General features: G+C 67.6%; 1 protein-coding gene across 5 annotated transcripts in view; it reads left to right on the forward strand.

The window, feature by feature from the left end:
- Positions 1-1,263: 1,263 nt before the first annotated feature.
- PWWP2B (PWWP domain containing 2B) overlaps positions 1,264-14,830 on the forward strand; it is a 40,186-nt gene continuing 26,619 nt past the window's right edge. For 2 of the 5 annotated variants that reach the window (XR_006701789.1, XM_045439316.1), the window contains exons 1-2: positions 1,274-1,503; positions 10,470-12,064. Coding sequence is in view for 4 of the 5 variants with exons in the window: in XM_045439316.1 (XP_045295272.1) it covers positions 1,379-1,503; positions 10,470-12,051 (1,707 nt within the window). In the remaining variant the exon portion in view is untranslated. Of the gene's footprint in view, positions 1,504-6,109; positions 9,519-10,469; positions 12,065-14,830 lie in introns of those variants that run through there. The other 3 variants (XM_045439319.1, XM_045439318.1, XM_045439317.1) reach the window with 3 other exon arrangements.

The following is a 14,830-nucleotide window of genomic DNA, read 5'->3' on the forward strand; positions in this document are numbered from 1 at the left end:
GCTCCCCGCGGGCTCCCTGGCTCCGCCCGGCTCCCCTCGGCCTGCTCCCCGCGCCGCGCGGCCCGCCGCCGGAGGGCGAGGAGGAGCGGCGCCACTGCGGCCCCGACTGTCCCCGGCGGCGCCAGGGGTGGCGGCTACGGCGCAGGTCCGGGCCGGGCGGGGCAGGGCCTGGGCTCTGGAGGGGGCGGGGGGGTGGGCGGGGCCTGGCGGCGTCCGGGTCGTCAGGACAACCCAAAGGCCCGCCAATCCCCTGTGCCCAGCCAGGCGCTCGCTGCAAGCTTGGCTCAGGGGACCAGCCGGGCCGGGGCAAGGTCACTGCAACAGGCCGGCCCTAAGGGCTCCCTTTTTTACGGGGTCCCGAGCAAGGTGCGAAATGCGCAAAGGCTCGGGACAGTGGAGAAATCTGGCTGGGCTGGAGGCGCGCGGGAGCAGGGTTCCGGAAGGGGTCCCGGCGGGGCCCGCGCCCGCTCGGCGCCTGCACCTCCAATTAGCCCAGCCCGCCAGCTGCGCGCGTGGGGGAGCCCCGCTGTCACTCAGGGAAGGCGGTCCTTTCCGCTGTGGACGCCGCACGGGGTCCCGGGCCCTCTGGGCGCAGCGGGGTCGCACGCACCCTGCAGATTCCCCGGCGACCCGGGGGCGCGCGGCCGAGACCTGCGGACGGACCGCCCTCCCCAACGCCGTTGCGGGCCACCCCCAGGCGCACAGGCAGCCCCGAGCCGGGCGCGCGCCCTCCGGTCACCCGCGGAGGCGCCGAGCGCACGAGGCTCGCCAAGTGCCCCCTCCGCGGCGAGGACTCGAGTGGGCCGCAGCTGGGCGCCCGCTGGTGTCCCCTCGGCGCCCGCGTCTCCTCGGCCCGGCCCGACCGGCTTCCTGCTCGCGTCGCCCGGACTTCCTCCCCGCAGTGCCGGGTGGCCACCGGGTGCCAGACCGGAGGCGGGGGGAGGGCGGGGGAAGGCGGGGGCCGGGCCGGGCCGGCGCGGGGGCGGGGGGCGGGGAGCGGCCCCGGGGCAGGGGTCCTGAGCTCCGGCCCGCACGTCCTCTGGGCGGGCGCTCGCGGCCGCGGGCCCCAGCGGAGGGCGCAGCCGGCCCTGCCCCGTCCCGGGGGTCCCGCAATGCGCTTCCTCGCCGGCTCCCAGGCGCCCGGCCCCGGCTCCCCCCCACCCACCCCCCGCGCCCCGTCGGCGGGCGGGGGGTGCCCCGCGCGCCCCACCCCCCGCCGCCCCGGCCCGCTCGCGGTGGCCGCCCCGAGCGGAGCTTTGTGACGTCAGGCGGCCGGCGGGCGGCGTCACGCGCGGGCTGACCCGGCGGCGGCGGCGGCGGCGGCGGCGGCGGGGCGGGGGCGGGGGCCGGGGCCGGGGCCGGGACGCGGCGCGGGAGCATGGAGCCTCGGGCCGGCTGCCGGCTGCCGGTGCGGGTGGAGCAGGTCGTCAACGGCGCGCTGCTGGTCACCGTGAGCTGCGGCGAGCGCAGCTTCGCCGGGATCCTGCTGGACTGCACGAAAAAGTGAGCGGGGGCGGGGGCGCCCCCCTCCCCCCACCCCCGGCGGCCGGCGCGGGGCGGGGTGGGGGTGGGGGTGGGGGCCCGGACCGGCTCCGGGGCGGGGCAGGCTCGGCGCCGGCGCCCGCTTTCGGTTTCCATCCCCCCACCCCCCACCCCCGGCCCGGGGCTTCGGGGCGCGCGAGCGCGGCCGCCCCTCGGGGGGCCCAGAGCGCCTCTCAAAGTCGTCGCGACTTGCGGGGCGGGAGCGGCGGTGGGCGCCCGGAGGGGGGGGGTGGGGGAGTCCCCGCGCCGCCGCCGCGTGCCGCCGGCTCCCGAACTCCGCACGTCTGCCATAATTAACGCACTTTTCTTTGTTCAGACGCACTGTTGAATTCGGCTGTTTTCAGAATTGTCGGTTGGGGGGCGGCGGGGGAGCGGGTTCAGATGCGCGCCTGCCCTGACCTGCCCTGCCCTGCCCTGCCAGTCGCTCACAAGTGGGGGCGTCCTGTCTATCGCCCTGGGTCCCCCCAGACTCCTAGGAGCGACTCGGGGCTGAGGCTTGGACTGATGGCAAGCAGTTGCGTCCAGCGGTGGGATTTAACCCACGCAGCGCGGCCTGGGGCGCAGGGGCCCCGGGCAGTGTGGGAGCGAGAAGGTGCCCGTGGAGGTGCAGAGCGGGGGCAGGGGGCGGTGGCCGCAGGAGCCCTGCTTCCCGGGGTGGAAGGGGGTCCCCGGGCAGGCCTGGGGGCACCTGAGACGCACCTGTGCGCCCGCTGCAGGGACTCAGCGGCAGGAAGAGTCTCCTGGATACAGTGTCACATGGTAGTGAGCTGTCGCGCAGATAAATGATTAGGCATTAATCAGGCACTAATGTCTTGGCGCTCCTGCTGGGCCTTATCTCCAAGCCGAGAGCAGTAAATGGCTCCCCTTGTGGAGGCCCAACTTTTTCCCTCCGTGGAGCCCAGATCTTGCAGTAGCGGGGACGTGGCAGGAAGACCATCACTCTTCAACAGTTACCCTGCTGGCATCATCTCTTTATTAGACGTGCCAGAAGCCATTTATGCACCAGTCATGTGATTTAACATATGGCCTCCCGGGTGACTGTCGCCCCGCTCCGCCCTGGCTACCACAGAGAGTGCTTGGCGGGACCCGGTGGGGGTGGGGGGCGCGGGCTGCAACATATCTACCTGGAGGCTGCCAAGCCTGTACCCCCCCTCCCCCCAGGTGGCCAAGGTCTCCTGCCCCTGATGGCCATGACTTCCTCTCTTGGGCAGGACTGCCAGCTCGGTCCGTCCCTGCTCCCCTGTCTGTGCGGGGGCTGTACTCAGGCTTTGTCTACACAGCCCTGCCTGGCCTTTCCTCCCTGGAGAGGGGCACTTGCAGCAGAGGCTTCCCCCCACCTCGTTTTCTGGGCTCCCCAGCTCAGCACAAGGGAGGCTGTGGGCCCCTCGGCTTGTGGGTGGCAATGTTTGCCGAGATGGCAGCCTCACCCTCCTTCCTCTCTGCCTCCAACTGGGCTCCCCTCCCCGAGGCTGTGGCTAACCTGGTGTGGAGATCAACAGCCCCCCTCACTCCCCTCCCAACCACCCCCCTCATAGAAGCCAGCGGGCCGTGCTGGGATCCCCAGTGTGGGAACTGGCAGCAGCACGCTGGTGGGCGTCAGCCCTGCCACGGCCACGTTCAGCTGTAACCAGAGTGGCCCAGAACCGAGGCCTCAGTGGGCGCAGCTCTTCTCAGTGCTGGCTCTTTCCGATTGGCATTGATCCCTCCTCCTTGTGGGGAATCCCGAGACCCCCTGCGGCCCCCCAGCGCCTCCAGCCCTCCAGGGCGTGGTCCCGAAACTGCCCACCCTCGTCTCCCCTCCTCTTGCCACTTCTGGTTTCACCCTGCCTTCCGCTCTCTGCCCGTGATGTTAAGGACTCAGCACTCCTGTTTGCAGCCTGGTCATCAGGTGGGGTCTCTTGGCAGCCCGGGCGGGGTGTTGTGGGCCGCGGTGTCTGGCCTTGGGCTGCCGTGTCCGTGGCACCGATCCGCCTTCCCTGGGGCCGGTTTCTCCTCCTCGGTGCCTGCTGCCCCTCCCCGACGTGTGACAGTGGCAGGGCCGGTCAGTGGAGGCCCCACCCTGGGTGGTGGCGCTGGCCGGCCGGGAACAACAGCTGGGACCTCCAATTGCACACAGCCGCCCACCTCTGGGAGCCCGCGGGTCCCAGAGCAGTGGGGTCGTCCTAGGTCTGTGGAGGGTAGCGAGGCCGCAGCTGTCGGTGTGCCCGTGGTGCGCGGCCAGGCGCGTGCCAATGACTGTCATCGTCAGCAGCCTCCAGCGTCTGTGTGCGGGCCTGGGGTGGGGGGTGGGGCGCCGGGAGCCTGAGTCTCCTGCAGGGGTGGAGCAGTCCCAGGGGAGGGGTCCCTCGGGCAGCCCCCATTTCCCGTCCCAGAGCGGGGCCCATGAGCAGTGTCACGCTCCAGGCATTTGGGAAGTGGCATCCCCTCCCTTGGCCCTCTGAGAGGCAGATTCCCGTCCCCAAATGTGCACAGGAGGACGAGAGCTCACAGAGGCCCCCCAGATCTCAGCAGGTGTGTGGAGCTGCTGGGGCCGGTGCCCAGCTTCCTCCCACCCGAGCCTTGAACCTGCTGCCGGGTTGCTTTGTGCTCTGAAGGAAGGTCCTCCACTGCTGAGGGCCTGCCCTCTCATGCCTTCACCTGCATTCATTGACTACCTACTGTGTACCTGGGCTGAGTCCCAGGAAGACTGTGCGTGGACCCTCCAGCTTCCCTGTGAGGCTCTGCTTTCTCCTGGTGTAGTAAGGGTGCATTTGGCCCAGGCCTGCCCCGAGTCTTTGGGCTGGGGTGCCGGGCGGGTGTGGGCATTGTTTTGTGGGTGGTTTGGGGGTACCCCTGGGGTTGAGGTCCTCCAACCTGGGTGGCCCTGGCTGAGGCATGGCCCCAGGACAGCAGAGACCCGAGTGGTAAAGGAGTGGTCTCAAGAGTAACAGGAGCCCCGATGACCAGCTGCCCCATCGGGCCTGATGGCAAACGCCAGGTCCCCAGCCCTCATCCCCGAACTGGTGTTTTTCAAACTTCCCCAGTTGTGAGTCACCCAGGGCGCCATTACCGTGCAAGATTCCTGGGCCTTTGTGACCCACACCCCACCCTGGGAGGTTGGGACTCCAGCCAGTCAGGAATCCCAGCAGGCCTGTCCCCGGGCAGGAGAGCACCCCTGTTCCATCCCAGGCATAGCCCCTGGTCCAGGAGGGAGGCTTGACCACTGGTGACCGGTCCTGGGATGGTTCACTGGGCAAACAAAGATGGACACCTGGTCCGGGCGGGCCCTGCTGAGCACGTCCTCCTTGCCTTCAGGGGCCAGAAGGGCCAGGAGCAAGGTGCCCTGTGCGTCATGGGGTGGCAGGGTCTGCGGCCGGCAGGCAGCTGCACCCAGGGGACTTGGCCAACATGGAGGTGATGAGGGGGTGTGGACTTCGGGAGCCCTCAGATGGCTTAGACAAGGGTGCGGTCAGCTGAGCTTTACTGGGATGATGCTGGTGGTCTGGGACTCGGGGGGCCAGATGTGACAGCCTTGCCCCATGGCTTGTCCCCAAGACCCTGGGTCTACCCATGGGGGCAGGGCTGCCTCCCATGTAGACAAGGGGTCACTCTGGTGTCCAGGCTGTGACTTCCCCTGCCAACCTGTTTTTCACAAGTCCCTGAGCAGAAGTGGACCCGGAGGCCTCCACACCCTAGAGGCCTGGCAAGGCCACCCTACCTTCCCTGTGCCAGCCTGCTCCTGACCCTCCCTCGGGGCTAGGCCCTGCAACTCCCTGTGTGCAGGGCTGCAGAGGAGACAGACTGCTGCGTGTGTCCTAAACCAACGTGTAGAGTCGTGGGGGGAGGGGGGAGGGAGGTGGGGGGCAGGAGCCTGGCCGCAGGGTGGGCCTCACCATCGGGGCTCAGGCCTGTCCTGGGGCTGCAGGCTCCTCGGATGGACCCCGGGGGTGTTTCTGTTCCAGAAGCCACGTTTTCTCACCTCTCTACTGGACACCGGGGTAGCCTCTCCCTGTGCGAGGTTGAGGAAGGAAAGTCCAGGGCAAACGTGGACCTGGCTGGGGTCGGAGGCCGCTGTCAGGTTCCACAGATGCTTGGATCCCGAGTCGGTAGAGCGGAGAGGCCGCAGGGGAGGCCGGGAGCTCTGGCAGGCGGCCGGGCCGTCTCCTCCTGGCCACGGGCCAGCTCGGGCCCGGCTGCTCTGGGGGTTTGCTGAGCTGGTTGCATGGGTGAGACCTCAGGGAGGGCGGGTGAGCCGAGGCCCGGCCGCTGGTGTTTTGCCAAGGACTGCAGGCTAGGCTGCTTCTCTCTGGGCCCGGTGTCCATGCCAGATGGCCGTGCCTTCGTCTCGGCAGAGTGGGGACACTCGGGGGAAAAACTGCTTTGCTTTTGGGTCTCACCCCCATCAGAGTCTCCTGGGCTCCTCACCTCGGTGTCCCCCACCTTTCCTTTGCCCTTCCCCCAGCTCCCCAAGGACGCCGTGCTGAGGTTTCGTTTGGGGGCCCCCAGTTTCCTGCATGGAGACCTTGGTCATTCCGGCCCTCCAGGCCCCAGCTCTGCACTGTGAGTCACCCCAGTCCCAGGGCCCCTCCTCACACACATCTACCCCATCCTTGGGTCCAGCAAGGACAGCAAAGGGCAGGACAGCGGGGCTCCTGGGCCGCCCAGCCCTCTCGCCTGCTGAGGCCCTGCGGTGCCACCCGGGGGGGCACTGCCAGGCTGGCCGGGGCCACCATCCCTGGGCACGTGCCAATGTCAGCACAGCCTGGCCTCACCGAGGGGCTGGGCCCCGTAGGCAAACCACAGGCTGAGGCTGTGGTGTTGCCACGCCTCGTGCCCTCCGGTCCAGTTGAGGTCACCCCGCTGGAGACAGGGTGCTGAGATCCTTCGAGAACGGCTTGTGTCTCTGTGCTTGGAGGCAGTGGAGCTGAGACGTGAGCCCAGACTGCTACTGTCACCAGACCCGCCGGGTGCCCTGGCCTCCCTCAGCCGCCTCGCCACCGCCATCGGCGAACCGGGCAGGGGGACGGTGTGTACCTCGCGGGGCTTGGCGCCCAGGCGCCTGCTGTTCAGGGCAGCCCCTCACTGGCTGCTGTTTACCCGCCGGCAGCTGTGGGTGTGGCCCCGGGCTGAGGCTGGAAGGAAGCGGCTGCCTGCGGAGTCACGGGGCCGTGGGGTCAGCCGGCCCGAGTGCCGATCCACAAGGCCGCAGCTGACATCTGGGAGCCTGCCGCACCCCCGAGGCTGTGGTCCCCACGCAGGGCAGGTGCAGGCGTGTTGCCTGGGCTCTGGGTCCTCTGTGAAGCTGTGTCTGACCTCCCAGGGCAGGGAGGGGTCATTCAGGAGCCATAGAGCACGTGCACCGGTCTCTGTGACTGTCGTAAACACGCAGGGACTTCTGAGGGGTGTGTCATAAACGGTGAGGGGGGGAACCTCCCTGGAGCACAGCTTCGGGGCCTCGGGGGTAGGGCGACAACCCCCTCTCCGCCCCAGCTGTCCCCAGCCTGCCCCCCCCCGGCGGGGGGAGGTGGCCAAAGGCGCTGTCAGCCCACAGGGTCCCGCAGAGGAGGCTTCTGGAGGGAAGATGGGTTCCAGGTGAGGGAAAGGACCTGCCCCGGGGGGTTGCTCTTGGGGTGCCCTGGACCCCGGCTGGCAGGAGGGGTTCTGCACCCCTACAGGCAGGCTGGTAGGGGCACAGGCGTGGGACAGGGTGGGGCAGAGGGAAGGAGAGCCTGGGGGGGTGTGGGCTGGTTCCGAGTGGGGTGACGGCAGAGAAGCTTGGGAGGGGAGTGGGGAATGTGGATGAATCCCCACGGTCTGGTCACGGTCTGAGTGCCTATAAAGAGGGGCAGGAAGTGGGCTTTGGGGGGCCTTGGGAACAACCCTCTAGGTCCCAGGGGTGTGGATCCTGTCTGCTGTGTGGCGTCTCCTGGTCTGTGGGACCCCTTGGTCTGTAGACGTGCCTACAGGTTTCCCTCTCTACAGGTTCTGGAACCTTCACTGTGGCCCTTATTTCGTACCCACAGGTGGCAGTTGGGTGCCCACTCAGCATAGGGGCTGGTCTCCCCGGTGACCTCCTGGCCATCCTGGAGTTCCCACTGGGCTAAGGCTGTCCCCTGATGGGCCCCTTGGGGGCTTTTTGCGTGCCTTGATGTCACCCTCTGTCAGGTCACCACGGCTGCAGGGGGTGGGGACCTCCTGCCTTCCCCGTTCTCCTTGCCAACACCCCCTTCATTTGAGGCCTCTACATGGGCGCCATGGGTTCCATGGAGGGGATCCCAGCACCCCTAACAGCAAGAGGCAGTGAGCACGCTGGCCCAGAAGCTCAGGGTGAATGTGTGTGCACGTGTGTGTGTGTGTGTGTGTGTGTGTGTGTGTCTTGGTGTGAGTATATGTGTTTAGCGCTCAGAGTTTTTGCTTTGTTCTCAATGTTCTATGTTCTATGAGGCTTATTGAAAGGGAAGAACCAGGTGCTGATTCCGGTGTGGGGTCCAGTCCACACTCTGATGCCTGAGGACTCAGGGTGAGGTTTGGTGACAGGCCTGCTGGCCACGACTGTGGGTGGGGTGGGGGCAGCTTTGGGCCGGGCCTTGTCTCCCACACCTGGACCCCAGCAGACTTCCCCGAGAGGGCTGCACAGTAGCTATTTTGGGCCTGGCGCCTGTCCTCTGTCCTGGCTACTCAGCAGTGCCGGTGGGGAGCGGGGAGCAGGAAGGCAGCCAAGGGTAGTCCGAGCACCAGCACGAGCACCAGCATGCGTGGCTGGGCGTCAGTAAACCCCGACTTACAGAAACTGGAGGTGGTTCTTGGGGCTGTGAGGTCCGTGTGCCCAGTGCCGGGGTGCGGAACCCTTTTTCCCGGTGAGGACACGACCCCGGGGCCCCCCGTTCCCCAGGAGTCCCGGCCCATCCTAGCGTGCGAGTCCTCTAGTGCAGGCGGCCAGCACTGGGGAGCAGACTCTGGTATCGCTGTTGGTCAGCAGGGATGCGTGGCCTGTGGCTGCAGGGGCCGCAGCACATGTGGTCCAGGGGGATGGCCTGGCCGTCCCGGGCCACTGGGCACATGAAGAGCCACACGCCCAGCAGAGGATGGAGATGGGTGGCGGGGCTCACCGTGGCTGCTCCCCCCTCCCCCAGAGCAGAATCCCGCCTCGGAGGGAGCCGGGTGCCCCCCTGCGGCCCGTGGCTGGGTGCTCCCTCCCAGACTGGCCTTACAGCTCCCCCCACCGCTCTCCCTTGCTCACAGTTACAGGTTACAGTTCGGCTGTCTGGCCACACAGAGGGCAGGAGCAGTCTCCCTGGGGCCCGTGGCCACGGTCCTGTGTCTATGGACTCTCTGGTCATGAGGAGATGAACGTGAACCCCCTGCCCCCACACACGAAGACTTTAGTTTCAGGGGATGGCTGCACGTAGACAAGAGCTTGATAAGAAAGGAAAACCGTGGCTTCTGGGCTTTTACCACGACCTTGAACGAAAACAGGGCAGTGTTCACACAGTGGGTGTGCCGCCGTATTTGTTAACTCATCGAAGTCGAGACCGAGGACCTTGGGGGGGCGATGTCCCCGCGGGTCACTGCGCCTGAGCCAGTCCTGCAGCCCTCTGCGGCCGGCTCCCATGTGGCCTGTGCCCGCTCCCGGCCGGTCCGTGGCACTCGGGGGCCAAGCTGGAGGCGGTGATGTCCCGCGCGGTGGGCCCTCTTAGCTGGCCTCGATTCTTCTGGAGAACAGCAAATGGAGAAACCATTTGGAAATAGAAAAGGCAGAAGCGTTCATTTGTCGTTTCTACCTCGGTTAGGTTCGTAGTGGACGGTGAGCACAGAAGTGCCGTATTTCCCTTAACTTGGCGGAAGAAGTCTGTTTTTGTGCGTAAAAAGTAACAGGTTTTGGCAAAAGGGCCTCGCAGGTGACATCACATCTGTTTAGAAGTCATGCATACCTACGCGGCCTTGTTTTTCACTGTTTGGAACAGTGAAGTGCCTTCTCGCTGCACCGGGTGTCGCTGGTGAGTTAGTACGGCCTCCCGACGTTCCCGGCACGGGGTCCGGGGCGACGGAGCACTGACCACTGACTTCAACAACGAAACACCCCAAGGTGCCCAGACGTCTGAATGGAGGCTGCCTGGCCCGACGCTTCCCGGGGAGAGGGCAGGCCTGTGGCTGCGGAGCCCTGTGGGTGCCACTGTGCCATTGGCCTTGGCCGTGCGTCCTCGTGGGAGGGGTCCTCCTGCCCTCTCGTGTTCCCTTCCCATGGCTCTTGTGGCCCTGTCGACACTGCCTGGCCCACTCTCCTTCCTGGAGCTGGAGGGCCTGTGGGAGGGCCTGGGGGTGCCCGGCAGGAGGGGTGGTCCTTCCAGACTACGGTGGCCAGGGGTGGTGTGGGTGTCACCCTCACCCGAGGGCCGTGGAGACAGCTGAGACCGACTCAGCATTTGGGAGGGAGCCATCTCACTCCCAGACCCAAAGCTCTGGTTCGGTGGCTGACTTCTGTCCTCTCTGGGCTGTGGAGGCCATTGCTGCCCCCACACACGGCCGGCACCTGGGACCCGGCTCCTATGGGCTGCCCTGAGCCCTGTAGGGAGCATGCTTGGGGTCTTCCCTTGGGAGGAGGGAGAAGGTGGACAAGGCCCACGAAGAGCAGCCGGACTGCTCAGGCCATGTCACAGAACCAGAGACCCTGTTCTCAGGCTCCCAGGGCGCCCTGGGAAGTCTCCATCTGCCCGCATTCCCCTTGTTACCGTGAACCAAGGTGTGGACGTCGGGGCCCTGCGGACCCGAGAGCTGGCCGCCGTGCTGGTCACGAGACTTGGTGGAGCACGTGCCTCCCCTGAAATGTCCCACGTGGTGGACACGTGGGGGGCGTGTGCCTCCCCAGGTGCTGCGGGCCCCACGGGCCGGGGCCCGGTGCAGCGGTGTCCTCCCGTCCTGACTCTCCCCTTCTGTCTCCCCTCTGCCAGGTCCGGCCTGTTTGGCCTGCCCCTGTCGGCCCCGCTGCCCCAGCCCGAGGACCCCCCAGTCAACGGCTGCCACGGCCCGGCCCCCGCGGAGCAGGACGGAGAGGCAATGCAGCTGGGGACAGTCCCTCCACCGCCTCCCGACGGGGACCAACCCCCCGAGACTGCAGACCCCAAGCCACCGCTCGTGCCCCCGTTCCCGCCGTATTTCGAAGGCGCCCCCTTCCCTCCCCCGCTCTGGCTAAGAAGCACCTACCGGCAGTGGGTGCCGCAGCCGCCCCCCCGGACCATCAAGAGGACACGCCGGCGTCTGTCCCGCAACCGCGACCCGGGTCGGCTGGCCCTGAGCCCCATCCGCCTGCGGCCGCGCCAAGTGCTCTGTGAGAAGTGCAAGAGCACGCTGAGCCCCCCCGAGGCCAGCCCCGGCCCCCCGGGTGCCCCGCGGCCGCGCAGGAGGGTGGGCAGCGGCCCTGGCGTTGACAGCGAGCCCCGCAAGCCGGAGGACCCGGCCGGCGGTGGCGACCCCGCGGCCACCACGAGGAGGAGCAAGAGGGAGAAGCGAGAGGAGGACAAGGCCCGGGTGCCCCGGAGCCCGGCCATCAAGATCTCCTACAGCACGCCCCAGGGCACGGGCGAGGTCGTGGAGATCCCCTCCCGCGTGCACGGGTCCCTCGAGCCCTTCTGCCCCTCCCAGGCCCTGCACGGCGGCGGCCAGGACCCCAGCGGGCCCAGCGCCTCCATCCCCAAGCTGAAGCTGACGCGCCCCGGGCCCCCTGGCGCCGGCCTGCCGCCCCCCAAGATCCGCCTGAAGCCCCACCGCCCGGGGGCCGGGGAGCGGGAGCCCGTCTACAGAGCCGAGCTGGTGGAGGCGCTCAACGGCCACGGGCGAGGCCCCCGGGCCAGCTCACCCCCTCTCCTGGGCCACGGCTCCGCGGGCCGTGGGCCGGCGGACTCGTCTTCCGGAAGTTCTGGCGAGGACGATGACTTCAAGCGGTGTCCCCAGGGCAAACCCCAGCAGGACGGCCTGGCGTTCCTCGCCGCCTGCCCTAGGAGGGGGACGGACTGTGCCGGCGAATCTGTGTGGAGCAGCGACAGCCTGGACGAGTCCAAATCGTGCAGCTCGGAAGTGCCGTCACCGGACACGTGGGACCTGTCCGGCGACAGTGCGTCTGTGAGGTCCTCGTCCGGGGCCGCGAGGCAGACGGTCCCGCCCCTGACAGTCAGGCTGCACACACAGAGCGTCTCCAAGTGCGTGACTGAGGACGGAAAGACCGTGGCCGTAGGGGACATCGTGTGGGGTAAGGTTCATGGTTTTCCTTGGTGGCCAGCGCGTGTCCTTGACATCAGTCTTAGCCAGAAGGAGGACGGGGAGCCTTCCTGGCAAGAAGCCAAAGTCTCGTGGTTTGGTTCTCCGACTACGTCATTCTTGTCTACATCAAAACTCTCCCCTTTCTCTGAGTTTTTCAAACTGAGATTTAACCGTAAGAAGAAGGGGATGTACCGGAAAGCCATAACGGAGGCCGCCAATGCCGCGCAGCCTGTGGCCCCGGAAATAAGGGAGGTCTTAACCCAGTTTGAGACGTAAGCCGCCCGACCAGGTGAGCGCGCAGGGCTGCTCCTGTGCCCCTCCCGCCGCTCTGCTGGGAAGCCTCCGCCCTCTGGCTGGCAGCTGGCAGAGAGGCCTGCTTGATGGCAGCGGCACCCTGCTTTGCGGTTCGCGGAAGAGAGGCTTTCCGAGTCGAGTCGTGGGGGATCGTCAGCCACCGTGCGGAGAACAGGGCTGGTTGGTGTTTTGCGGCCATTTTTCCAAGTGCCGCGAAAGATCTCCGTCCCCTTTTATTTGCGTCCTGGAGAAGGCGCGGGTGCTGGTGGGGGAGCTTCCTCTTGGCCACTCACTCTGAGGGGTCACTCCCTCTTCTCTCCCCACGCTGGGGCCGCAGCCCCTCCCTCCTGTCCCCAGTGGGTCCTGACTTGGCCGGCTGCCCTCAGATGCCACTCGCGTGGCCTTAGCCCCCACCCCCCATTCCGGCGGGCGCGTGGTTCCCGGACCTGTGTCGGTCAGGTGCTCCGGGGTCTGTCCCTGGGCCGGTGTCCTGCCCTCTGTCTCCCCTCCAGGAGGACTCTATAGGGCCTCCCACCCCAGGTCTCAGAAGGAGACCCCATGGGCCTGGGGTGTCACCAGGCAGCATGTGGGGTGGTCACCATGTGGGGTGTCAGGAAACGGCCGAGGGGCAGAGGCTGCCCGCCATGAACTTCCCGGGGGGCCCAGGATGCAGGGAGGGGCTGGGTGTGTTCCCATCGGAGGGCGTCGGCTCTGGGGCCTGAGCAGCGGGGTGTGTCCAGCGGTCACTGGCCCCCGTGGTGGCCCCCCAGTGCCCACTCCCCTCCCTGTCCTTCCCCACGGGAGGAGGCGGGTCCCGTGCAGGCTGCCTGCATTGGACCCGAGGGCGTGTGGTGGGGCCCCCCCTGTGGAGGTCAGGCCATGGCCCTCTTCTGGGCCCCTTAGCCTAGGCCCAGGCCCACAGAAGCAGAGAGCAGAGAGGCGGGGTGTCAGAGGAGCACTCCTCCACCCCAGGGGGGCCTCTGCCTCAGTTTCTGTGACCTCTAGCTGACCTTGTCCGGTCTGGTCCACCTGCCTGTCTGCCTGTCTGGTGCCAGTTTCCCAGCTCGGGCCTTCGGGCCTCAGCCGGGCCGGCCGACGTGTGGTTGGGAAGGGGTTGGTGGGGCGCCTGGCGTGGTCCCTCACTGCTGCGCCACGTGTCTGGGGGGGTCCTAGGACTGAGGAAGCAATGGTGAGGGGTGCGCCTGGGCAGGGTCACAGCCAGGACTCCCGAAGCCTTGTCCCCACCCTTTCCTCCACCTGCTTCCTGCATCGAGCCTGGTCACTGCCCCTGAAAGACTCCCAGAGGTCCAGACACAAACCTGTCCTCCCCCGAAGCAGGCACAGCCCTGTGACCTCTGGGTCTTTGTGATGGGGCGTGGGCACCCTGTGTGTCGGGGGGAGTCTGGAGAAAGGTCAGGTGCTCTGGGCATCTCCCCGCTCTGGGTGTGTCCTGTGGGCCCCGGGACCGTCTGCGCCCTCTGCTGCCCCCTTACCCGACCTCACCAGGCCCCTCCTGCCCTTGGCCTGGTCTGGGGCCAGGGTGGAAGCTGGGCACCTCCCCCACTCGCCGTGGGCCCGTGCCGTCAGCAAGGATGTGGTGAGCAGTCAGTCCTCGAAACCGACCTTCAGATCCCTGGTCACAGTGGGCAGTTCCTAGGGATGTGAGCCCACCGGGGGGGGGGGGGGGGGGGGAGGGGCATGGGGGGGCTGGCAGTGTGGCCTGGCGGGCAGGGAGCCCCTGGCTGGGGTGGTTCAGGGCTGGCTCTGTTTACCAGGAAGCAGAGGGAAGAATCTTGCCAGACAGGTTTGCCTGCTGTAGGGGCCCCTCGCCCACAGCCCGGCCTCCTCCCCGCTCCTTCCCCCTCCCTCCCGGCCTCCCTCTCCTCTCTGTCTTTCTCTCCCTCTCTCTGTTTCTGTCTCTGAGCATCTCTGTGTCTCTGTCCCTCTGGCTTCGGGGACTGTGCCCATGCTGTCCCCGGCAGTGCGTGGGGCTCTGGGAGCGAGGGATGCTGGATCTTGTCGGCACCAAAGCACAACGTGGTCTCTTTACTTTTGTTGTATGAGGAAGGAAGGCTGCCGTGGGGTCCACGCCAGGCAGGAGGCTAATGGTGCTGGTGAGCGGGAGCCTCCCGTCCACAAGATTGCTTTCGAGTGTCAGTGGTGCTGCTTGGGCACCAGGCCCTCTGCTCCTCCAGGGGGAAGCCGGGAACTGCCTTCGCCTCGCACGGGAGCGGCATGGTCGCTGGCACCTGGGCACGCCTGGGAGGAGGCCGGCACGGTCCTGCCGCTGGGGCAGGGGTTGCTGGGGACGGTTGTCCTTCAGGCCACGTCCACCGGCTGCCGAGGCCCAGCCCGACTGGCCCTGCTACCACCCCCTGAGGCACTTGCCGAGAGCCCCTCGGCCCCGGGGGAGAATCTGTGCTGCTGACCAGTGCTCGTCGGGAGGAAAGCAGCACACCGTGGGGGCAGCTCCCTCCCGGGGCCACCTGGTCCCGAGACTCCTCCGTCCCACTTTGCAGGGCGGCAGGAGGCTCAGCTGAGAGGGGGGTGTCCACAGGGACATTCTGGAGAAGCCCCGAGCCATCCTGGGACTCGGTGGCCAGGGCACCGGTGAGAGCCCAGCCCGGGGCGGGCTCCGGCGACAGGGCACAGTGGTCCTCAGCAGGCACTGACCTCCAGGGGCAGACATGGGGCCACCTCGCAGGGCCCTGGCGGCTCGCTTGCCGCTCTGGCCCCGAAGGCTGGCATCTCTGAGCTTCAT

This window comes from Leopardus geoffroyi, chromosome D2, assembly GCF_018350155.1.
Source record: "Leopardus geoffroyi isolate Oge1 chromosome D2, O.geoffroyi_Oge1_pat1.0, whole genome shotgun sequence".
NCBI lineage: Eukaryota > Metazoa > Chordata > Mammalia > Carnivora > Felidae > Leopardus > Leopardus geoffroyi.